The following is a 26833-nucleotide window of genomic DNA, read 5'->3' on the forward strand; positions in this document are numbered from 1 at the left end:
TTCTTAACTGAAGTGCTGTAGATGGCTCAGCAGTTGAGAACCGTTGTTGTGCTTGGCAATGTATCTAAATTTTTAATAAGTTTTTCTCTTTTTTTTTTTTTTTTTTAATATTTTTATTACATATTTTCCTCAATTACATTTCCAATACTATCCCAAAAGTCCCCCATAGCGCCCCCCACTTCCCTACCCACCCATTCCCATTCTTTTGGCCCTGGCATTCCCCTATATTGGGGCGTATAAAGTTTGCAAGTCCAATGGGCCTCTCTTTCCATTGATGGCCGACTAGGCCATCTTTCGATACATATGCAGCTAGAGACAAGAGCTCCAGGGTTCTGGTTAGTACATCATGTTGTTCCAACAATAGGGTTGCAGATCCCTTTAGCTCCTTGGGTACTTTCTCTAGCTTCTCCATTGGGAGCCCTGTGATACATCCAATAGCTGACTGTGAACATCCACTCCTGTGTTTGCTAGAGTTTTTCTCTTTTAACTGCTTTATCTCTTATGTATCTCCATCAGAGCCAACCTTCTCAAAGTAAGCCAGCACTTGCTATTTTCTGCCTTCTGTTGTCCAATAATAAAATGCATGTATAGAGTAGCCTACTTTTATATATGATCATATGCTTCCCTGTATCCAAAACCCATAAAACTCTTTTTTTTTTTTTTTTTTTTTTTGGAGACAGGGTTTCTCTGTATAGCCCTGGCTGTCCTGGAATTCACTTTGTAGATCAGGCTGGCCTCAAACTCAGAAATCCTCCTGCCTCTGCCTCCCAAGTGCCCATAAAGCTCTTAATGGTAGAGGTATTCCCTTTGATAAAAGAAATATAATTTATAATGCTTTATTTAGTGGAGTCATTATTAAAAAGCATGTATTATATGCCTGGAAATTATTTCTAAAAGGAAAATACAGTCCTTAAGTTCCTTGCTATCTACTGCCAAACTGCCCTGCTAGAAGATTATTAACATCAAGCAGAGAATGAAGGTGCCTATATATGGCCGGCAAGATGGCACAACAGGTAACAAAAAGTGCTTGCTCTCATGTGTAACAACCACACAATAAAAGGAGAGAATCAGTTCCTCCCACTCGTCCTCTGATTTCCACATGGACACTATGGCACATGTGTGCACCAGCATACACTGCACAAACACACTCATAATAAAATTTCTTTTAAAGGTGGCTATATACAAAACTAAGAAGTTAAAATGTCATTACTTTATGTTTTTATTTTTCGAATACTAAGAAGTGCTACTTAAATATCTTATTTGTAAATTACTAGCCCTTATAATTTCTGTCCTGTTTATCAATTTGTTCAAAGAGGGTGACTAAGTGTCACAATGTACAGATGAAGTCAGAGGACAACTTGAACGAAAAGGTTCTCTCTTCTCACTATGTGGGTTCTGACCAGACTCGGCTTGTCAGGCTTAACCGCAAGCTTCATCTTGTTGGCCCTTTTATTCTTTAACTTTCTGCAAGTTTGTCTTTTTATAGATTGCAAGTTACTGCTTTTGTCATTAATAAGATATCAGTTACATGCTATATCACAGAGGAACCTGAAAGACATTATGCTAAACAAGAAGGCTATATATTGTATGTTTTATTTATATGAGTGTCAAAAAGAGACAAACCCATGAAAATATAAGAGATTATATTGCTAAGATCTGAGGGTAATTATTGTGTAATTATTGTGGTTTTGCACATAATTACTACACAACTTAAAAACCTATTCAAGTGTGCACTTTATAAAAGGATGGATGGTCAGATACTGAATTACATCTTAGTAAAAATGTATTTTCCTTTTTAACAAAATAATTAATCATATTAAGGAAACTCTAAAACATGGAATCAACTGTACCAGAAAGATCAACAAAGTCTTCAATAACATTAACTATGGTATAAAATGTTTAACTTATAAAGAATTATTTATTCCATCTAATCATAAATTATATTAGTACTTTATAAATTAAAATCAATTACATTATTTGGTATCATATAAATAAGCATGTATTGGTTACTAAATATTAGTTAAAATATTAGTAAATATTAGAAAAAAATGATATTCTAATTATTTTAGTTTCCATTAGGTATAAAGCAATCTAGACTTTTTTTTAAATCAAGATTTCTGCAGCTAATTCACTGCAAGAAATATCTGTCCCCTTTATAACAAAAGAAACCCTTACGACATGCCATCTTAAGAAATATACAAAAGAATACATTTATAAAGATTTTATGAAATGCTAGTTACTAAACATGCTTGCTGCATGCATCTGGTATCTTCACTCACTTTACAATATCCACTTACATGTTTCAAACATTACACATGAAACCAATTTTTGTCAATCTTCTCAAGGTTGTTTGAATTTTTAATATATTCCAAGGACAAGTAAATTCTATTTGAAAATTAAATTCTAACATAATGCAAAATGTTAAATGAATTCACAGCCATCACTACAATTCTAATTGCATGCTTCAGCTAAAGACTAGAGACGATTGGGCTAAATTATATGGAAAGAACTAGTGTTCACTGTTTAGGCTATCCATTAGCTGCCAGTCAAACTAATAACAGCAATCTCTTCCCTAATTTTCCTGGTGCAGCTGTTTATAGAATATCCTGGGCGTATTCACTTCAATAGATACATAATAATGCAGACATCCACAAAAGCAAGCTGAATTTTTTTTCAAAAATTTTTACAGCAGACTATTTAATGCTTTTTTACCTTTCATATCTATTTCACTTTCATAAGTTACTTTAAATAATCTTTTAAAAAATGTAATGACTATACTGTATATTTAAATTTAAAGTCTACATTCTGAAGCTCAAATTCCAGGAAAACAAATTTTTAAAAGGAGAAAATGCATAAATCAAAAATCTTTTGTTCTCCTTAAAGAACAAAATTCAAAATCTTCAGTAAAGATCAGTCATGCTTCTACTTGTAGTTCACCCAAGAATGAATATGTAAAATTTATACTGTATTTTCTGTAATGAGCTTTGATAACTAAGTACAGTTTTTTCAGTGCTAATAAATTCTGAATATTTTACTAAGTAGATAGCTGGAATTTCAATGACTTAATGTAGGCAATATGTATAAAATTATTTTTGTAATATCATATGCCAACAATTCAGCCTTTGAAACAACAATGTCATTATTACTATTGAGACATGGTTTCACATAGACTAGGCTAAGCTTACACTTTGTACCTGAGTATGCCCATCAATTGCTGGGATTCTCCTCCTTACACTTCTTGAGTACTGGGCTTATGGGCAAATTTTTCTCATTTTGAGAAACACTAATAAAAAGTGTGACATAGGTTAACAATTGAGGACAACTGGTCTATTGCCATACTTAAAATACTACTAAGGTCATCCTTATGACCACATTACTTCAATGAACACTGAAAATCAGAGACTTACAATTCCTGCCTAAGTCTTCGGATCTTGGCTTTAGCATCTGCCAATTCCACTGAGAGATGCTGTCGACTTTCTGTTCGCTTCATTCCCGGAGAACCACAGGGTGACTGTGCAGATGAAGAGGCATGGGGTAGAAAATGAACACCATCTCGCTCTTCTGAGAGTTCTACAATAGTCTAAAAATTAAAGGGGTAAACACGGAATCAGTTTTAGTGTTCTACACATCAATAACCTATACACAAAACTAATCATTTTACAAAATAAAACTCATTGATCAAAAGCATCTGAACTTTGCCAAGAGTGGGAGTGCAAGCTCTTAAACCTGGCCCTTGGGAGGCAGAGATAGACACAGGTGGATCAATGTGAGTTTGAGACCAATAGCAAAAACATTTTAACTTTGTTGTATTTCCTGCCATTTTAGGTTTTATTCAACAGTTCAAACATGAGCTACTTAGCAATAACATTAAAATACATCATTGCATTCTTTTCTTTCCCTAGATTTTTTTTTTTTTATAAATCACTTATGACAAAATAATTAGATAACAACTGTTGGAAAGCCATTAAAGACACAGGAAAAAAAAACCCAAAGGGTAATTTGTCTAGCTATCCAATTATGATAGCTAGTAGCACAAATGGGTATTTAATAAAAATTTAAACAGCTCAAAATTCAGTTCTTTAGTCACATCTTTTGAATAAAAATTTATCTGTCTACTAATTGTTGTAATACTGGACATCCTAGAATACGAACTTGCCACCACTGCAGAACTGTTATAGAAATGTATAATCCTAGCAGAAGTAATCTCTAGAGAAGATAAGATCTTAGAGGTTGTTGTCGTTTTTCTGGAGGTCAGACGACTGAGGCACAAAGATTATATATGCTTACACAAGTAGCTAATAGCATTTTGATGCTACACCACTAGCTGTCCCTTTTGTGGTTTATAATACTGTACTACTTCTTACCTCAAAGTTTCCCCAATTCCTTTCTCCAACGAGTTCCAGTGGGGCACATCCCTTTTGTTTTCCTAAACCTCTCATTTATAGATTAAGTATGTAGCTAATTTATATTTTATACAACCATGTTGCTCCATTCTTTTAATTTTCCTTTTCTTTACTAGTAAATTATTTTATTCTAGACCATTTTTTGTTAGTTTGTTTTACTTTAAACTTCTCAGGCAAATGAACCCATCTTGTAAGGCAATTTTAACTGTGCCCCAGACATACATATGGAGTGGCGTTACTATTTTGGGACCATGAAATTGCCATCCTTATATTCCTCATCACTTGTTCTTCATTTAATTTTTTTAGATAGTTGTTCATTTTATTTTATATGTGAGTGTTTTGCCAGAATGTATGTGTACCATCTGCATGCCTAGTGCCCATGGAAACCAGAACATGGCATTGGATTCCCTGGGAATGAAAGTTATGGATAGATGTGAACAACCATATGGGTGCTGAGATTCAAACCTGGGTCTTCCACATGAGCAACAAGTGCTCTTAAATGCTGAGCCATCTCTCTAGTTTCGATTTTGTTGTTGTTGTTGTTGGTAAAACCACATGCCAGGATTCATTTCTTTGTCCTTGGGAAATATTTCAGCATTTCTGACTTCCAGCTTGCAACTACTGCTTTCACAAACTTCAGAGAGTACTGTCCCAATTCTTTGTCTCTCTACAAGTCCATGTCTGCTATTTATTCAAAAAATAAATTTAAGTTTCTCTAGTACAGAAACCAACCCCTTTGCAGTATGTTTCCTTTACTATCATTGCTCCTATGTGACCATGCCTACCCTTGAATGAAGTTTTTTATCATTCAACTGTCTCCTTTGTTCAATTTAAGAGTTTATTTTTAACTACTCTATAGTTCCTACTCAGTCTAGAACTATAGCTAGTCTTTTTTCTCGTCTTCTCTTTTTTAATCTCTCTCTCTCTCTCTCTCTCTCTCCTTGAATTCACAGAGATCCCTCTGCCTCTGTCTCCCAAGTGTGGGGATTAAAGGCATGCACCGTCACCATCTGGCACAATTTTCTTAAGTATCCTTTCTCACTTTTAATTTTAAAATATCATTTTTACTGTCTGACGATGACTTACACTTTTTTTTTAAATTTTTTTTTATTAGGTATTTTCCTCAATTACATTTCCAATGCTATCCAAAAATTCCCCAATACACTCCCCCTCCCAGTCCCCCACCCACCCACCCCCATCCCTTGGCCCTGGCATTCCCCTGTACTGGGGTATATAAAGTTGGCAAGTCCAATGGGTCTCTCTTTCCAGTGATGGCCGACTAGGCCATCTTTCGATACATATGCAGCTAGAGTCAAGAGCTCTGGGGTACTGGTTAGTTCATAATAATGTTCCACCTATGGGGTTGCAGTTCCCTTTAGCTCCTTGGGTACTCTCTCTAGCTCCTCCATTGGGGGCCCTGTGATCCATCCAATAGCTGACTGTGAGCATCCACTTATGTGTTTGATAGGCCCCGGCATTGTCTCACAAGAGACAGCTATATCTGGGTCCTTTCAGCAAAATCTTGCTAGTGTATGCAATGGTGTCAGCGTTTGGAAGCTGATTATGGGATGGATCCCTGGATATGGCAGTCTTTAGATGGTCCATCCTTTCTTCACAGCTCCAAACTTTATCTCTGTAACTCTTTCCATGGGTGTTTTGTTCCCAATTTCAAGAAGGGGCACAGTGTCCACACTTTGGTCTTCGTTCTTCTTGAGTTTCATGCGTTTAACAAATTGTATCTTATATCTTGGGTATCCTAAGTTTTTGGGCTAATATCCACTTATCAGTGAGTACATATTGTGTGAGTTCCTTTGTGAATATGTTACCTCACTCAGGATGATGCCCTCCAGATCCATCCATTTGCCTAGGAATTTCATAAATTCATTCCTTTTAATAGCTGAGTAGTAGACTTACACTTTTTTTCCGTAATATTTTCCAACAAGATCTCATCCAGCACTATATCTTTCAATAAAGTTCTATCTAATTTAGACATAAGAAACTGAGTCACCAATGATACAATATGTACAATAGTACAATCACAATTAGATTCAAATTGACATAAGTATTTTAAATGTGACTTTTGTATAAATGTTAAAACAAATTTTTACAAAATAAAATTCAAGTCTGACTATAGCCATATATTTCATTCTGGTTTTCTTCTTTGTTTGTATGCAGGCAGGGGTTTTATATAACCCAGGCTGGTCTCAAACTTGGTATACACCCAAGGCTGGCTGTGAATTCCTAAACGTCCTACCTCTACCTCCACTGTTCCAAGATTATAGGTGTGCAGCACCATGTGTGACTTCTAAAGTGACAAGATAAAAACAAAGTAGTGCTTGGTATGAGATTGAACCACCTGCTTTCAAGGAAGATCTCATGACTTTGTAGTGATCCTTTTACTTACATTGATTTTTGGGCAAACTGCCCCATAGAGACTTTGTAAATGATCTCTTTGCCCCTGTTTAAGCTTCAAACTGAAAACTGGTATAATTTCTTCTTGACAAACGACCTCTTCTCTAACTAATCACTTTCATTATTATACATTTTCCACTCAAAACATACTCCTCATTACAGGATTTTTAATATCTTTCCTGTATTTTTCCTTCCTGTTTTTCAAAGATATGTATTACACAGCTTTTTTCTATGTAAACACACAAAATCCCTTCCCTGTTACTGAAGGTGACTGACTTTCCATGTTCTTGACACATGCCTATCTCCCACCCTGAAACACATCCCAATTTCCCTTTTTTGACAATGCCAAGTTCTCCATAGTGGACAAAGGTTTCTAGAGTCAACATTTTTTTTTTGATTTTTAATATTTTTTAGTACATATTTTCCTCAATTACATTTCAAATGCTATCCCAAAAGTCCCCCATAGCACCCCCCACTTCCCTACCCACCCATTCCCATTCTTTTGGCCCTGGCATTCACCTATATTGGGGCATATAAAGTTTGCAAGTCCAATGGGCCTCTCTTTCCATTGATGGCCGACTAGGCCATCTTTCGATACATATGCAGCTAGAGACAAGAGCTCCGGGGTTCTGGTTAGTATATCATGTTGTTCCAACAATAGGGTTGCAGATCCCTTTAGCTCCTTGGGTACTTTCTCTAGCTTCTCCATTGGGAGCCCTGTGATACATCCAATAGCTGACTGTGAACATCCACTCCTGTGTTTGCTAGGCCCCGGCATCGTCTCACAAGAGACAGCTATATTTGGGTCCTTTCAGCAAAATCTTGCTAGTGTATGCAATGGTGTCAGCGTTTAGAAGCTGCTTATGGGATGGATCCCTGGATACGGCAGTCTCTAAATGGTCCATCCTTTCATCACAGCTACGAACTTTGTCTCTGTAACTCCTTCCCTGGGTGTTTTGTTCCCAATTCTAAGAAGGTGCACAGTGTCCACAATTTGGTCTTCATTCTTCTTGAGTTTCATGTGTTTAGCAAATTGTATCTTATATCTTGGGTATCCTAAGTTTTGGGCTAATATCCACTTATCAGTAAATACATATTGTGTGAGTTCTTTTGTGATTGTGTTACTTCACTCAAGATGATGCCCTCCAGGTCCATCCATTTGGCTAGGAATTTCATAAATTCATTCTTTTTAATAGCTGAGTAGTACTCCATTGTGTAAATGTACCATAATTTCTGTATCCATTCCTCTGTTTAGGAACATCTGGGTTCTTTCCAGCTTCTGGCTATTATAAATAGGGCTGCTATGAACATAGTGGAGCATGTGTCCTTTTTACTGGTTGGGACATCTTCTGGATATATGCCCAGGAGAGGTATTGCTGGATCCTCCGGTAGTACTATGTCCAATTTTCTGAGGAACCGCCAGACTGATTTCCAGAGTGGTTGTACAAGCTTGCAATCCCACCAACAATGGAGGAGTGTTCCTCTTTCTCCACATCCTCGCCAGCATCTGCTGTCACCTGAATTTTTGATCTTAGCCATTCTGACTGGTGTGAGGTGGAATCTCAGGGTTGTTTTGAGTTGCATTTCCCTGATGATTAAGGATGTTGAAAATTTTTTCAGGTGTTTCTCTGCCATTCGGTATTCCTCAGGTGAGAAATCTTTGTTCAGTTCTGAGCCCCATTTTTTAATGGGGTTATTTGACTTTCTGGAGTCCACCTTCTTGAGTTCCTTATATATATTGGATATTAGTCCCTTATCTGATTTAGGATAGGTGAAGATCCTTTCCCAATCTGTTGGTGGTTTTTTTTGTCTTATTGATGGTGTCTTTAGCCTTGCAGAAGCTTTGTAGTTTCATGAGGTCCCACTTGTCAATTCTCGATCTTACAGCACAAGCCATTACTGTTCTATTCAGGAATTTTTCCCCTGTGCCCATATCTTCAAGGCTTTTCCCCACTTTCTCCTCTATAAGTTTCAGTGTCTCTGGTTTTATGTGAAGTTCCTTGATCCACTTAGACTTGACCTTAGTACAAGGATATAGGAATGGATCGATTCGCATTCTTCTACATGTTAACAACCAGTTGTGCCAGCACCATTTGTTGAAAATGCTGTCTTTCTTCCACTGGATGTTTTTAGCTCCCTTGTCGAAGATCAAGTGACCGTAGGTGTGTGGGTTCATTTCTGGGTCTTCAATTCTATTCCATTGGTCTATTTGTCTGTCACTATACCAGTACCATGCAGTTTTTATCACAATTGCTCTGTAGTAGAGCTTTAGGTCCGGCATGGTGATTCCACCAGAGGTTCTTTTATCCTTGAGAAGAGTTTTTGCTATCCTAGGTTTTTTGTTATTCCAGATGAATTTGCAGATTGCACTTTCTAATTTGTTGAAGAATTGAGTTGGAATTTTGATGGGGATTGCATTGAATCTGTAGATTGCTTTTGGCAAGATAGCCATTTTTACAATGTTGATCCTGCCAATCCATGAGCATGGGAGATCTTTCCATCTTCTGAGATCTTCTATAATTTCTTTCTTCAGAGACTTGAAGTTTTTATTATACAGATCTTTCACTTCCTTAGTTAGAGTCACACCAAGATATTTTATATTATTTGTGACTATTGAGAAGGGTGTTGTTTCTCTAATTTCTTTCTCAGCCTGTTTATTCTTTGTGTACAGAAAGGCCATTGATTTGTTTGAGTTAATTTTATATCCAGCTACTTCACCGAAGCTGTTTATCAGGCTTAGGAGTTCTCTGGTGGAATTTTTAGGGTCACTTATATATACTATCATATCATCTGCAAAAAGTGATATTTTGACTTCATCTTTTCCAATTTGTATCCCTTTGATCTCCTTTTGTTGTCGAATTGCTCTGGCTAGGACTTCAAGTACAATGTTGAATAGGTATGGAGAAAGTGGACAGCCTTGTCTAGTCCCTGATTTTAGAGGGATTGCTTCAAGCTTCTCACCATTTACTTTGATGTTGGCTACTGGTTTGCTGTAGATTGCTTTTATCATGTTTAGGTATGGGCCTTGAATTCCTGATCTTTCCAAGACTTTTATCATGAATGGGTGTTGGATCTTGTGAAATGCTTTTTCCGCATCTAACGAGATGACCAGGTGGTTTTTGTCTTTGAGTTTGTTTATATACTGGATTACGTTGATGGATTTCCGTATATTGAACCATCCCTGCATCCCTGGGATGAAACCTACTTGGTCAGGATGGATGATTGTTTTGATGTGTTCTTGGATTCGGTTAGCAAGAACTTTATTGAGGATTTTTGCATCAATATTCATAAGGGATATTGGTCGGAAGTTTTCTATCTTTGTTGGGTCTTTTTGTGGTTTAGGTATCAGAGTAATTGTGGCTTCATAGAATGAGTTGGGTAGAGTACCTTCTGTTTCTATTTTGTGGAATAGTTTGTGAAGAACTGGGATTAGATCTTCTTTGAAGGTCTGATAGAACTCTGCACTAAACCCATCTGGTCCTGGGCTTTTTTTAGTTGGGAGACTATTAATGACTGCTTCTATTTCTTTGTGGGATATAGGGCTGTTTAGATCATTAACCTGATCTTGATTCAACTTTGGTACCTGGTATCTGTCTAGGAACTTCTCCATTTCGTCCAGGTTCTCCAGTTTTGTTGAGTATAGCCTTTGGTAGAAGGATCTGATGGTGTTTTGGATGTCTTCAGGATCTGTTGTTATGTCTCCTCTTTCATTTCTGATTTTGTTAATTAGGATGCTTTCCCTGTGCCCTCTAGTGAGTCTGGCTAAGGGTTTATCTATCTTGTTGATTTTCTCAAAGAACCAGCTCCTTGATTGGTTGATTCTTTGAATAGTTCTTCTTGTTTCCACTTGGTTGATTTCACCCCTGAGTTTGATTATTTCCTGCCGTCTACTCCCCTTGGGTGAATTTGCTTCCTTTTGTTCTAGTGCTTTTAGGTATGTTGTCAAGCTGCTAATGTGTGCTCTCTCTAGTTTCCTTTTGGAGGCACTCAGAGCTATGAGTTTTCCTCTTAGAAATGCTTTCATTGCGTCCCATAAGTTTGGGTATGTTGTGGCTTCATTTTCATTGAACTCTAAAAAGTCCTTAATTTCTTTCTTTATTCCTTCCTTGACCAAGGTATCATTGAGAAGAGTGTTGTTCAGTTTCCACGTGAAGGTTGGCTTTCTATTATTTATTTTGTTATGGAAGATCAGCCTTAGTCCATGGTGATCTGATAGGATGCATGGGACAATTTCAATATTTTTGTATCTGTTGAGGCCTGTTTTGTGACCAATTATGTGGTCAATTTTGGAGAAGGTACCATGAGGTGCTGAAAAGAAGGTATTTCCTTTTGTTTTAGGATAGAATGTTTTGTAGATATCTGCCAGATCCATTTGATTCATAACTTCTGTTAGTTTCACTGTGTCCCTGTTTAGTTTCTGTTTGGATGATCTGTCCATTGGTGAAAGTGGTGTGTTGAAGTCTCCCACTATTATTGTATGAGGTGCAATGTGTTTGCTCTGAGATTTACTAAAGTTTCTTTAATGAATGTGGCTGCCTTTGTATTTGGAGCATAGATATTCAGGATTGATAGTTCCTCTTGGAGGATTTTACCTTTGATGAGTATGAAGTGTCCCTCCCTGTCTTTTTTAATGACTTTGGGTTGGAAGTCAATCTTATCAGATATTAGAATGGCTACTCCAGCTTGTTTCTTCATACCATTTGCTTGGAAAATTGTTTTCCAGCCTTTCATTCTGAGGTAGTGTCTATCTTTTTCTCTGAGATGAGTTTCCTGTAAGCAGCAAAATGTTGGGTCTTGTTTGTGTAGCCAGTTTGTTAGTCTATGTCTTTTTAACGGGGAGTTGAGTCCATTGATATTAAGAGATATTAAGGAAAAGTAATTGTTGTTTCCTGTTATTTTTGTTGTTAAAGTTGGCATTCTGTTCTTGTGGCTGTCTTCTTTTAGGTTTGTTGAGGGATTACCTTCTTGTTGTTTCTAGGGCGTGGTTCCTGTCCTTGTATTGGTTTTTTTCTGTTATTATCCTTTGAAGGGCTGGATTCGTGGAGAGATAATGTGTGAATTTGGTTTTGTCGTGGAATACTTTGGTTTCTCCATCTATGTTAATTGAGAGTTTGGCTGGGTATAGTAGCCTGGGCTGGAATTTGTGTTCTTTTAGTGTCTGTATAACATCCGTCCAGGATCTTCTGGCTTTCATAGTCTCTGGTGAAAAATCTGGTGTAATTCTGATAGGCTTGCCTTTATATGTTACTTGGCCTTTTTCTCTTACTGCTTTTAGTATTCTATCTTTATTTAGAGCATTTGTTGTTCTGATTATTATGTGTCGGGAGGTATTTCTTTTCTGGTCCAGTCTATTTGGAGTTCTGTAGGCTTCTTGTATGTTCATGGGCATCTCTTTCTTTAGATTTGGGAAGTTTTCTTCTATAATTTTGTTGAAGATGTTTGCTGGTCCTTTGAGTTGAAAATCTTCATTCTCATCCACTCCTATTATCCGTAGGTTTGGTCTTCTCATTGTGTCCTGTATTTCTTGGATGTTTTGAGTTAGGATCTTTTTGCATTTTACATTTTCCTTGATTGTTGTGCCGATGTTCTCTATGGAATCTTCTGCACCTGAGATTCTCTCTTCCATCTCTTGTATTCTGTTGCTGATGCTCGTATCTATGGTTCCAGATTTCTTTCCTAGGGTTTCTATCTCCAGTGTTGCCTCATTTTGGGTTTTCTTTATTGTGTCTACTTCCCTTTTTAGGTCTAGTATGGTTTTGTTCATTTAAATCATCTGTTTGGATGTGTTTTCCTGTTTTTCTTTAAGGACTTCTACCTGTTTGATTGTGTTATCCTGTTTTTCTTTAAGGACTTCTACCTGTTTGATTGTGTTATCCTGTTTTTCTTTAAGGACTTGTAACTCTTTAGCCATGTTCTCCTGTAATTCTTTAAGTGAGTTATTAAAGTCCTTCTTGATGTCCTCTACCATCATCATGAGATATGCTTTTAGATCCGTGTCTAGCTTTTCCGGTGTGTTGGGGTGCCCTGGACTGGGCGAAGTGGGGGTGCTGGGTTCTGATGATGGTGAGTGGTCTTGGTTTCTGTTAGTAAGATTATTACGTTTACCTTTCGCCATCTGGTAATCTCTGGGGTTAGTTGTTATCATTGCCACTGTTTAAAGATTGGAGCAGAAGCTGTGTTCCACTCACCAGCAGTCTCAAAATCCTGCGGCGGGGGTCGTGGGTAGCTGGCGGTACTCTGGTGCTGGTCCAGCCGGAAGAGGCCTGTGGTCCTACTCAGGCCGGTTTTCTGCTTCCCTAACTAATGCAGTCTCTGGTCCCGCGTGCAATTGGATTGGAGCAGAAGCTGTGTTCCACTCACCAGAAGTCTTAAGATCCTGTGACGGGTGTTGTGGGTAGCTGGCGAGTGTCAGCCGACCCTGCGCCCTAGCTACCCCTGGGCTTTTCTGACTGGAAGAGGCTTGTGGCCCTACCTAGGCCGTATTTCTGCCTCCCCAACCAAAGCAGTCTCAGGTCCCGCTGATTGGACTGGAGCAGAAGCTGTGTTCCACTCACCAGCAGTCTCAAAATCCTGTGGCGGGGGTCGTGGGTAGCTGGCGGGTGTCAGGCGACCCTGCGACCCTGCGCTCAAGCTACCCCTGTGCTGATTCAGCCGGATGAGGCCTGTGGCCCTACTCAGGCCGGTTTCTGCTTCCCTAACTAATGCAGTCTCAGGTCCCGCGCGCAACTGGATTGGAGCAGAAGCTGTGTTCCACTCACCAGAAGTCTTAAGATCCTGTGGCGGGTGTTGTGGGTAGCTGGCAAGTGTCAGCCGACCCTGCGCCCTAGCTGCCCCGGTGCTTTTCTGACCGGAAGAGGCTTGTGGCCCTATGTAGGCCGGATTTCTCTCTCCCCAACCAGAGCAGTCTCAGGTCCCGCGTGATTGGACTGGAGCAGAAGCTGTGTTCCACTCACCAGCAGTCCCAAAATCCTGTGGCGGGGGTCGTGGGTAGCTGGCGGGTGTCAGGCAACCCTGCCCTCTAGCTACCCCGGCGCTGATCCGGCCGGATGAGGCCTGTGGCCCTACTCAGGCTGGTTTCTGCTTCCCTAACTAATGCAGTCTCAGGTCCCGCGCGCAATTGGATTGGAGCAGAAGCTGTGTTCCACTCACCAGAAGTCTTAAGATCCTGTGGCAGGTGTTGTGGGTAGCTGGCGAGTGTCAGCCGACCCTGCGCCCTAGCTGCCCCGGTGCTTTTCTGACCGGAAGAGGCTTGTGGCCCTATAGAGTCAACATTTTTATTCATTTTTCCATTTTCTTTACTATCTTTAATTTTCTTAACATTTCCTGATTTTAATAACAGTATTATATTTAATTAATATATATAATTAATATACATTTAATAGCACTATTATATTAAATGATATTTAACAAACATTTGATTACTACACAAACATATTAGTACTTAATTATATAGTAAGCTTTATTTCTACTTGCAAATAATGAAGATTTTCCCCTCAATAAACCAGAAATACTCTATTACTCCTTCTTTGTATCTTTTATCCCCTCATCTAGCATAGTATGGAGCACAAGAAAAAGTATTGAAAAATTATTAAGTAATATACAAGTAATATAGAACAAGGAAAAGTACAGCTGTCCATGAGGGGTATAACCAATAATCAACTGATCAGGGCAGCCTGAGGCTATGCTTTATTGAGTACAGTCAACATATACTGTAATAATATGCAAATAGGAATATAATGTTCTCTTTAAAGCAAGGTTTTCTTTAAAAACTGGTTTAATTCTCCTAGCACTTACAAATAAACTAGCTTAATAAACACAAAATTTGCTTTATTAAGTTAATTTCTTCTGGTTCCCATAGAAATTTAGGTTTTTATAACTTAGAGAAAAAAATTTAAGAATTGTTAATTAAGGGATTTTAATTTTAATCCTGTTTTAAAATCTTTAAGACTGGTTGAACACATATGAATTACATTTGCTACCTTTATGTCTTATATACTTGTACCTATATAATTATAGATGTGTCTGTATCTGAGGCTTAATAAGCTTAATAAGCTTTGTCACATGACATTATGGAAATTTGTCATTAGAGGGACATAAGTGTGATATATACAAAGATAAAAAGTAAGTGCTTGGCCTAGAGCCGAATCTCTGCCACAGGGCTCCATACCCAAAGAGCTCCAGGAGAGAGCTACCCTCCCAGGAGTGCAGACAAGTCTGTGAGTACAGCTAAGACCACCTCTGCTGCTCAGAAGAACCCACCTGGAAACTTCAAGACACAGGAACCAAGGAGCAGACTGGGAAAGGAGCCTTCTGTTTTCCTTTTGCACCGGAGCTAATCCTGTGCCACAGAACTACAATAATCATATACCACCAGGAGAGAGCTGGTCTACTAGGAGTGCCTAAAAACCTGAAAGCAGAGGTAAGACCACCACTTCTCTTCAAATTCCTGGCCCAAGAGGAACCCTCCCAGAGTCATCAGCAGGAACCAAGGATCAGCTGGGGACCGGATCCTTCGGTTTCTGTCTTCACCAAAGAGCCGACACTATACCACAGCTCTTTATACCTAAATTCCTCCTGGAGAGAACTGGTCTCCCAGGAATACTGACACACAGGCTTACAGGAGGGACAAACCACAGTCACAGACACTAAGACTAGGTAACACCAGAGATAACCACATGGCAAAAGGCAAAGGCAAGAACATAAGCAACAGAAACCAAGTCTACTTGGCATCATCAGAACCCAGTTTTCCCACCATAGTGAGCCCTGGAATAGTGTTCTCCCAACATACCGGAAAAGCAAGATTTTGATTTAAATCACATTTTGATGATGATCGAGGACTTTAAGAAGAACATAAATAACTCCCTTAAAGAAATACAGGAGAAGACAGGTAATCAGGTAGAAGACCTTAAAGAGAAAACACAAAAATTCCTTAAAGAATTACAGGAAAACACAAACAAACAGGTGAAAGAACTGAACGAAACCAACCAGGATCTAAAAATGAAAATAGAAAAAATAAAGAAATCATAAAGGGATACAACCCTGGAGATAGAAAATCTAGGAAAGAGATCAGGAGATATAGATGAAACCATCACCAACAGAATACACGAGATGGAAGATAGAATCTCAGGTGCAGAAGATACCATAGAAAACATTGACACAACAGTCAAAGAAAATTCAAAATGCTCCTAATCCCAAACATCCAGGAAATACAGAACACAATGAGAAGACCAAACCTAAGGATAATAGGTATAAAAGAGAGCAAAGATTCCCAATTTAAAGGGCCAGTAAATATCTTCAACAAAATTATAGATGAAAACTTCCCTAACCTAACCAAACAGATGCCCACGAATATACAAGAAGTCTACAGAACTCCAAATAGACTGGACCAGAAAAGAAATTCCACCCATCCCATAATAGTCAAAACACCAAATGCACAAAACAAAGAAAGAACATTAAAAGCACTAAGGGGAAAAGGTCAAGTAACATATAAAGGCAGACCTATCAGAATTGCACAAGACTTCTCAACAGAGACTATGGAAGCTAGAAAATCCTAGGCAGATGTCATACAGATTCCAAGAGAACACAAATGCCAGCCCAGACTACTATACCCAACAAAACTCTCAATTACCACAGATGGAGAAAAAAGTATTTTCATGACAAAACCAAATTTACACAGTATCTTTCCATAAATCCAGCCCTACAAAGGATAATAGATGGAAAACACCAACATAAGGAGGAAAACTACACCTTAGAAAAAGGAAGAAAGTAATCTTCTTTCAACAAACCCAAGTGATGATAACCACACAAATAGTAAAATACATCAAAAGTAACAGGAAGCCACAATCACTATTCCTTAATATCTCTCAACATCAATGGACTCAATTCCTCAATACAAAGACATAGACTAACAGACTGGATAAATAAACAGGACCCAGCATTTTGCTGCATACAGGAAACGCACCTACCTCAGTGTCAAAGACAAACACTACTTCAGAGTAAAGGGCTGGAAAGCAATTTTCCAAGCAAATGGTCCCAAGACACAAGCTGGAGTAGCCATTCTAATATCAGACAAGACACTTCATACTCATCAAAGGAAAACTCTACCAAGAAAAATTCTCAATTCTAAACATCTATGCTCCTAATCCAAGGGCACCTACATTCATAACAGAAACTTTACTAAAGCTCAAAGCACACATTGTGCCTCACAATAATAGTGGAGGACTTCAGCACCCAATTCCATCAATGTACAAATCAGGGAAACAGAAACTAAACAGAAACACGGTGAAACTAACAGAAGTTATGGACCAAATGGATTTAACAGATATCTATAGAACATTTCTTCCTAAATCAAAAGAATATACCTTCTTCTCAGAACCTCATGGTACCTTCCCCCAAAATGACTATATAATCAGTCACAGAAAGTCCTCAACATATATAAGAAGACTGAAATAATCCCATGCATCATATCAGATCAATACGGATTACGGCTGGTTTTCAATAGCAACAAAAACAACCGAAAGCCCACATACACATGGAAGCTGAACAACACTCTACTCAATGGTAACTTGGTCAAGGAAGAAATAAATAAAGAAATTAAAGACTTTTTAGAATTTAATGAAAATGAGGGTACAATATGCTCAAACTTATGGAACACAATAAGAGTAGTGCTAAGAGGAAACCTCATAGCTCTGAGTGCCTCCAAAAAGAAACTCGGGAGAGCATGCACTAGCAGCTTAACAGCACACCTGAATATAGCCAAGAGGAGTAGACTGCAGGAAATACTCAAGCACAGGCCTGAAGTCAACCAAGTGAAAACAAAAAGAACTATATAAAGACTCAACCAAAGAAGGAGCTGGTTCTTTGAAAAAATCCACAAGATAGATAAACCCTTAGCCAGACTAATCACAGGGCACAGAGACAGTATCCAAATTAACAAAATCAGAAATGAAAAGGGAGAAATAACAACAGAAACTGAGGAAATAAAAAAAAATCATCATATCCTACTACAAAAGCCTTTACTCAACAAATCTGGAAAACCTGGATGAAATGGACAATTTTCTAAACAGATATGAGGTACCAACATTAAATCAGGATATATAAACCATTGAAACATTCCTATAACCCCTAAAGAAATAGAAGCAATCATTAATAGTCTCCCAACCAAAAAGAGCCCAAGAACAGATGGGTTTAGTGCAGAATTCTATCAGACCTTCAAAGAAGACCTAATTCCAACTCTCCTCAAACTATTCCACAAAATAGAAACAGAAGGTACTCTACCCAATTCATTCTATGAAGCCACAATTACTCTGATACCTAAACCACACAAAGACCCAACAAAGAAAGAGAACTTCAGACCAATTTCCCTTATGAATGTTGATGCAAAAATACTCAATAAAATTCTTGCCAACTGAATCTAAGAACACATCAACATGATCATTCACCATAATCAAGTAGGCTTCAACACAGGGATGCAGGGATGGTTCAATATATGGAAATCCATCAATGTAATCCACTACATAAACAAACTCAAAGGAAAAAAAAAACCCATGATCATTTCATTAGATGCTGAAAAGCATTTGACAAAACTCAACATCCCTTCATGGTAAAAGTTTTGGAAAGATCAGGAATTCAAGGACCATACCTAAACATAGTAAAAGCAATATACAGCAAACCAGTAGCCAACATCAAACTACATGGAGAAAAACTTGAAGCAATCCCACTAAAATCAAGGACTAGACAAGGCCACCCTCTCTCTCCCTATCTATTCAATATAGTACTTGAAGTTCTAGCCAGAGCAATTAGACAACAAAAGGAGATCATAGGGATACAAATTGGAAAGGAAGAAGTCAAAACATCACTATTTGCAGATGATATGATAGTATATATAAGTGACCCCAAAAATTCCACCAGAGAAATCCTACAGCTGATAAACAACTTTAGCAAAGTGGCTGGATATAAAATTAACTCAAACAAATCAGTAGCCTTCCTCTACTCAAAGATCAACAGGCTGAGAAAGAAATTAAGGAAACAACACCCTTCACAATAGTCACAAACAATATAAAGTTTCTTGGTGTGACTCTAACCAAATAAGTAAAAGATCTATATGACAAGAACTTCAAGTCTCTGAAGAAAGAAATCAAAGACCTCAGAAGATGGAAATATCTCCCATGCTCATGGATTGGCAGGATTAATATAGTAAAAATGGCCATCTTGTTAAAAGCAGTCTACAGATTCAATGCAATCCCAATTAAAATTCCAACTCAATTCTTTACAGAGTTAGAAAGAACAATTCTGGGCTGGAGAGATGGCTCAGTGATTAAGAACACTGACTACCCTTCCAAAGGTCCTGAGTTCAAATCCCAGCAACCACATGATGGCTCACAACCATCTGTAAAGAGATCTATCACCCCCTTTTTGTGTGTCTGAAGACAGCTACAGTCTAGTTAGATATAATAATAAATAAATCTTTAAAAAAAAACAACAAGAAAGAACAATTCTCAAATTCATCTAGAATAACAAAAAACCCAGAATAGTGAAAACTATTCTCAACAATAAAAGAACTTCTTGGGGAATCACCATTCCCGACCTCAAGCGGTACTACACAGCAATAGTGATAAAAACTGTGTGGTATTGTACAGTGACAGGCAAGTAGATCAGTGGAATAGAATTGAAGATCCAGAAATAAACCCACACACCTGTGATCACTTGATCTTTGACATAGGAGCTAAAATCATCCAGTGGAAAAAAGACAGCATTTTCAACAAATGATGCTGGTTCGACTGTCGGTTAGCATGTAGAAGAATGCAAATTGTTCCTTTCTTATCTCACTGTACAAAGCTCAATTCCAAGTGGAACAAGGACCTCCTCATAAAACCAGATCCACTGAATCTAACAGAAGAGAAAGCGGCGAAAAGTCTGGAACACATGGGCACAGGGGAAAAGTTTCTAAACAGAACACCAATGGCTTATGCTCTAAGATCAAGAATAAACAAATGGGCCCTCATTAAATTGCAAAGGCAAAGGACACTGTCAATAGGACAAAACTGTAATTAACAGATTGGGCAAAGATCTTGACCAATCCTACATCCAACAGAGGGCTAATATCCAACTCAAGAAGTTACACTCGAGGGAACCAAATGACCCTATTAAAAAATGGGAAACAGAGCTAAACAGAGAATTTTCAACTGAGGAAACAGGAAGGGCTCAGAAACACCTAAAGAAATGTTCCCTGTCACCAGGGAAATGCAAATCAAAACAACCTCACACCAGTCAGAATGGCTAAGATCAAAAACTCAGGTGACAGCAGATACTGGTAAGGATGTGGAAAAAAAGGAACACTCCTCTACTGCTGGTGGGATTGCATGCTGGTACAACCACTCTGGAAATCAGTTTGGTGTTCTTCAGAAAATTGGACTTAGTACTACTTGAGGACCCAGCTACACAACTCCTGGGTATATACCTAGAAGATGCTCCAACATGTAATAAGGGCACATGCTTCACTATGTTTATAGCAGCCATATTTATAATAGTCAGAAGCTGGAAACAACCCAGATGTTCCTCAACAGAGGAATGGATACAGAAAATGTACATTTACACAATGGAGTACTACTCAGCCATTAAAAACAACGACTTCATGAAATTCACAGGCAAATTGATGGAACTTGAGAATATCATCCTGAGTGAGGTGACTCAGTCACAAAGCAAGAAACATGGTATGTACTCACGGATAAGTGGATATTAGCCCAAAAGTTTGGAATACCCGATATTCAATTCACAGGCCAGATGAAGCCAAAGAAGAAGGAGACCAAAATGTGAATGCTTCAGTGCTTTTTAGAAGGGTGAACAAAATACACACAGGCGGAAATATGGAGACAAAGTATGGAGCAGGGACTGAAGGAAAGGCCATCCAGAGATTGCCTCACCTGGGGATTCATCCCATATACAGTCACTAAACCCTGACATTATTATGGTTTTAGGGATGGGTTTGCTAATAGAAGCCTGATACGGCTGTCTCCTGAGAGGCTCTGCCAGAGCCTGACAAATACAGAGGAGGAAACTCGGAGCCAACCATTGGACTGAGCCCTGGGGCCTCAGATGGAGGAGTTGGAGAAGGGACTGAAGGAGGTGAGGGTGTTTGCAGCCCCATGGAGGGAGCAACAGTGTCAACAGGCCAGATCCCCCAAAGAATATACATGGAGCGACCCATGGCACTGGCCAAATATGTGACAGAAGATGGCCTTGTTGGACATTAGTGGGAGGAGAAACACTCGAGCCTGAGGCTGTTAGCTGCCCTAGGGTAGGGGAGTGCCAAGCCCGGAGCACCCTCACAGAGGCAGGGGTGGGGTGATGGGATAGAGGATTTCCAAAGGGGAGACCTGGAAAGCTGAAAACATTTGAAATGTAAATAAAGAAAATATCCAAGAAAAAAATACAGGGAAAAAAAAAAAAAAGGTAAGAGCTCCTTTCATATACTATGCATTGCATCTAGATTTCAAACAGTCTTAAAGCTCTTCGTCTTTCTGTCAGTTGTATTCATTACCATTCAGCTAAAAGGACTGCATTATTTGCTTAGTTCTGCTATTTGAAACATGGTCTACATGCATTTGCTTTAATTAAATACATGTTTTTCCTATTGTATATGTGAGATACACTTGTTCAAGTACAAGTTATTTACAGTGACTCTTAACTATTTTTGAAACTTGTAAGAGGTCTAAACCTATTATGATTCCAAATTTCTTTTTGATAGTTAAACTAAGTACACAAAAACTTAAGTACACTGATGGCTTCTTCCTTTGTTCCTCCACCATACATTTTTCCTAAATTACAGATTTTAGAATACTTTACCAAGCTTGTATCAACTAGACTAAAATTATTAGTAATGACAAACTTTTTAGATTTATGTGCCTTCCCAATTACATCATAACCATCATTTTGTATATAAGTAATTAAACATAGCTGAGTATTTTAAACCTTGAACAGTCAGACAATGATCACTAGGAGTCCTGACGATAATAATAATGTATGCAATGAAACGAATGAGACTGTTTTGTGAACTGCTAAACTTTCTCTGGCTATAACTATTTCTGTTGATATTCTTCAGGAGTATAACTTCTGAAGCACCTGGTTAATATTCAGAGATACAAAATCATCACATATAGATGAGATAAGATTAAGTTTAAAAATGTATTCCAGGTAAACTCAGGTTAAGGACTTCCCTCTAAATCTGTCAGCTGCTTAAATTTGACCAACATGGTCTCTAGGTAAAGCCTGGTCGCTCACACCTAAAATCACACCACTTAGGAAGTAGAAGAAGAGAAATTAAATTCATGGTCATCCTCAGATATATACTAACTTTGAGATCAGCTTGGGATATGTGAGACATTGTAAAATAATTTTTTTCTTTTTTTTTTATTAGGTATTTTCCTCATTTACATTTCCAATGCTATCCCAAAAGTTCCCCATACCCACCCCCCCACTCCCCTACCTACCCACTCCCCCTTTTTGGCCTTGGCGTTCCCCTGTACTGGGGCATATAAAGTTTGCAAGTCCAATGGGCCTCTCTTTCCAGTGATGGCCTACTAGGCCATCTTTTGATACATATGCAGCTAGAGACAAGAGCTCTGGGGTACTGGTTAGTTCATATTGTTGTTCCACTAATAGGGTTGCAGTTCCCTTTAGTTCCTTGCGTGCTTTCTCTAGCTCCTCCACTGGGGGCCCTGTGATCCATTCAATAGCTGACTGTGAGCATCAACTTCTGTGTTTGCTAGGCCCCAGCATAGTCTCACAAGAGACAGCTATATCTGGGTCCTTTCAGCAAAATCTTGCTAGTGTATGCAATGGTGTCAGTGTTTGGAAGCTGATCATGGGATGGATCCCTGGATATGGCAATCACTAGATGGTCCATCCTATCGTCACAGCTCCAAATTTTGTCTCTGTAACTCCTTCCATGGGTGTTTTGTTCCCAATTCTAAGAAGGGGCAAAGTGTCCACACTTTGGTCTTAGTTCTTCCTGAGTTTCATGCGTTTAGCAAATTGTATCTTATATCTTGGGTATCCTAAGTTTTGGGCTAATATCCACTTATCAGTGAGTACATATTGTGCGAGTTCCTTTGTGATTGGGTTACCTCACTCAGGATGATGCCCTCCAGGTCCATCCATTTGCCTAGGAATTTCATAAATTCATTCTTTTTAATAGCTGAGTAGTACTCCATTGTGTAAATGTACCACATTTTCTGTATCCATTCCTCTGTTGAGGGGCATCTGGGTTCTTTCCAGCTTCTGGCTATTATTAATAAGGCTGCTATGAACATAGTGGAGCGTGTGTCCTTCTTACCAGTTGGAACATCTTCTGCATATATGCCCGGGAGAGGTATTGCTGGATCCTCCGGTAGTACTATGTCCGATTTTCTGAGGACCTGCCAGACTGATTTCCAGAGTGGTTGTACAAGCTTGCAATCCCACCAGCAATGGAGGAGTGTTCCTCTTTCTCCACATCCTCGCCAGCATCTGCTGTCACCTGAATTTTTGATCTTAGCCATTCTGACTGGTGTGAGATGGAATCTCAGGGTTGTTTTGATTTGTATTTCCCTGATGATTAAGGATGTTGAACATTTTTTCAGGTGCTTCTCTGCCATTCGGTCGGTATTCCTCAGGTGAGAATTCTTTGTTCAGTACTGAGCCCCATTTTTTAATGGGGTTATTTGATTTTATGGAGTCCACCTTCTTGAGTTCTTTATATATATTGGATATTAGTCCCCTATCCGATTTGGGATAGGTAAAGATCCTTTCCCAATCTGTTGGTGGTCTTTTTGTCTTATTTACGGTGTCTTTTGACTTGAAGAAGCTTTGCAATTTTATGAGGTCCCATTTATCGATTCTCAATCTTACAGCACAAGCCATTACTGTTCTATTCAGGAATTTTTCCCCTGTACCCATATCTTCGAGGCTTTTCCCTACTTTCTCCTCTATAAGTGTCAGTGTCTCTGGTTTTATGTGGAGTTCCTTGATCCACTTTGACCTTGGTACAAGGAGATAGGAATGGATCGATTCGAATTCTTCTACATGATAACCACCAGTTGTGCCAGCACCATTTGTTGAAAATGCTGTCTTTCTTCCACTGGATGGTTTTAGCTCCCTTGTCGAAGATCAGGAATTCAAGACCCATACCTAAACATGATAAACAATCTACAGCAAACCAGTAGCCAACATCAAAGTAAATGGTGAGAAGCTGGAAGAAATCCCACTAAAATCAGGGACTAGACAAGGCTGTCCACTCTCTCCCTACCTATTCAACATTGTACTTGAAGTCCTAGCCAGAGCAATTCGACAACAAAAGGAGATCAAAGGGATACAAATTGGAAAAGATGAAGTCAAAATATCACTTTTTGCAGATGATATGATAGTATATATAAGTGACCCTAAAAATTCCACCAGAGAACTCCTAAGCCTGATAAACAGCTTCAGTGAAGTAGCTGGATATAAAATTAACTCAAACAAGTCAATGGCCTTTCTGTACACAAAGGATAAACAGGCTGAGAAAGAAATTAGGGAAACAACACCCTTCTCAATAGTCACAAAAAATATAAAATACCTTGGCGTGACACTAAGGAAGTGAAAGAGCTATATGATAAGAACTTCATGTATCTGAAGAAAGAAATTAAAGATCTCAGAAGATGGAAAGATCTCCCATGCTCATGGATTGGCAGGATCAACATTGTAAAAATGGCTATCTTGCCAAAAGCAATCTACAGATTCAATGCAATCCCCATCAAAATTCCAAATCAATTCTTCAACGAATTAGAAAGGGCAATCGGCAGACTCATCTGGAATAACAAAAAACCTAGGATAGCAAAAACTCTTCTCAAGGATAAAAGAACCTCTGGTGGAATCACCATGCCCGACCTAAAGTTGTACTACAGAGCAATTGTGATAAAAACTGCATGGTACTGGTATAGTGACAGACAAGTAGACCAATGGAACAGAATTGAAGACCCAGAGATGAACCCACACACCTATGGTCACTTGATCTTTGACAAGGGAGCTAAAACCATCCAGTGGAAAAAAGACAGCATTTTCAACAAATGGTGCTGGCACAACTGGCTGTTATCATGTAGAAGATTGCGAATTGATCCATTTCTCTCTCCTTGTACTAAGGTCAAATCTAAGTGGATTAAGGAACTCCATGTAAAATAATTTTAAAGAACAAGAACAAAAGAGTTGTTTGTGCAAGACTCCCTAACTGCCTGTCACTTCCCCCACTAACTTGAGATCAGATAGGCCAAACCAAGAAATTTAGCAAATTCTGTGCTTCAAGGCAATGGTTTTTCTACTTACATCAACTATATATTCAGTTTTACACTTCTACACTATTGCCAAAGTAGTAGGGGTGACTTGAAAAACACACAGAAACAAAATAAGAATACTACTAATTTAAAAAGAAAAAGAGAAAAGAACTAAAAATGATTTGTTTATTCTAAAAATCTAGTTCTTTTAGTTCCTTTTAAATTTCTGCCCCACCTCCCACTAACAGCAACAAAAGAAAGACATTATAGTAAGTATACCATGTAGGTTTCATATCTGCAAGTTAAATGAAGTGTCGACAGAAAATAATAAGGGTGAAAAAATCCCGATGTTTGCACTGCACAGACTTTTTCTTGTCACCACTTCCTAGGTAATACAACATAACAACTAACTGTGTATTATTTACATACTATTCATTATTATAGGTAAATAAACATATATAAGCTATTTGAAGGCTTATATGGAAACACTGTACCATTTTTTTAAAGAGACTTTGAGTATTCAGTTTTAGTATCTTTTTTTTTTTTCTTTAAGAAAAGCTTTTTGAGACAGGGTTTCTCTGCGTACCCATGGCTGTCCTGGAGCTCACTTTTTAGATCAGGCTGGTCTCTCAGATCTGCCTTCCTGGGTTTCCCAAGGGCTGGGATTGATTTCAGTATGTCTAGAAGGTTCTAGGTCCTAGAACCAGTATGCTCTACAGATACCAAAGGAAGATTATAGTTTATTACCTCTTCCAAAGAAACAGGATATCAATTCTAGAAACCTATCTTTTTTTGTTTATTTGGGAAGGGTTGTTTGTTTTTTGAGACAGTATTTCTCTGTGCAGCCCTGGTTGTTTTGAAACTTGCTCTGTAGACTAGGTTGGCCTTGAACTCACAGAGAAACACCTGCCTCTCCCTCCTGAGTGCTGGAATTAAAGGCATGTGCCACCACCACCACCTAATTTTTCTTTTTTTTTAAAGAAAGCAAAGTTTTATGATAAAATAAATTTACTAACCTCTGAATGTTCATCTCTCTCATCTATCAGCCTTCTTAGATGTGACACCATATTCTTTAAGAGTGGTTCTATGTCTTCCTGAGACATATCTGTCACTTCCATCCATTGCAGATCAAACACATTTTCTTGATTATGAGTTACCTTTACAGAGGCAAGAAAAATAATCAAAGAAGGGTTAATGCTTATTGATTTAATTTTAGAACAAAATTAACTACAAAGGCAGACAGAAGGAGTTTTGAAATTAATGATGACACCCTAAACATTTTAACTAAATTTAAATAAATTCTCACCTGGACTCTTAAGTTAACTAAGAAAAGGATGATAAAGTAAATACATTCCTCTGAGAATACTTAAAATAATACCAATTTTCACAATTTTAAAATAAATTTTAATAAATTACATTATCATCAATAATTTGACATAGTACATTATGACTCAGATATTTATATAACTATTTTTAAAATCAATGTACTTGTGTAATCCAAATAACAGCTCAATAAAAATGATCTTCATTTAAGAAAAAAAAGCACAAAAAGACTAAGCCTATTATCTTACCCCTATCATTCATTCTGTGCTACCTAATAAAGACAAAAATTGCACTCCAAGATTATCATTTCCTCATAGACAATAGTGAGAGTAAATGTGTAGTAAGCACTGTGTCATAATAAAATTCACTTATAAAATCATCTATCTCTAAAGAGAAGATATAAATATAAAAGGT

General features: G+C 38.2%; 1 protein-coding gene across 7 annotated transcripts in view; it reads right to left on the bottom strand.

The window, feature by feature from the left end:
• Ccdc88a (coiled-coil and HOOK domain protein 88A) overlaps nucleotides 1-26833 on the bottom strand; it is a 163483-nt gene that overhangs the window by 57485 nt on the left and 79165 nt on the right. For all 7 annotated transcript variants that reach the window (XM_021176113.3, XM_085829058.1, XM_021176112.3 and 4 more), the window contains exons 7-8: nucleotides 26113-26253; nucleotides 3408-3580 (exon numbers count right to left, since the gene is read on the bottom strand). In XM_021176113.3, coding sequence (XP_021031772.1) covers nucleotides 3408-3580; nucleotides 26113-26253 — 314 coding nt within the window. The remainder of the gene's footprint in view (nucleotides 1-3407; nucleotides 3581-26112; nucleotides 26254-26833) is intronic.

This window comes from Mus caroli, unplaced genomic scaffold (assembly GCF_978045245.1).
Source record: "Mus caroli unplaced genomic scaffold, Mus_caroli_1 scaffold_13, whole genome shotgun sequence".
In the NCBI taxonomy this organism is placed as follows: Eukaryota; Metazoa; Chordata; class Mammalia; order Rodentia; family Muridae; genus Mus; species Mus caroli.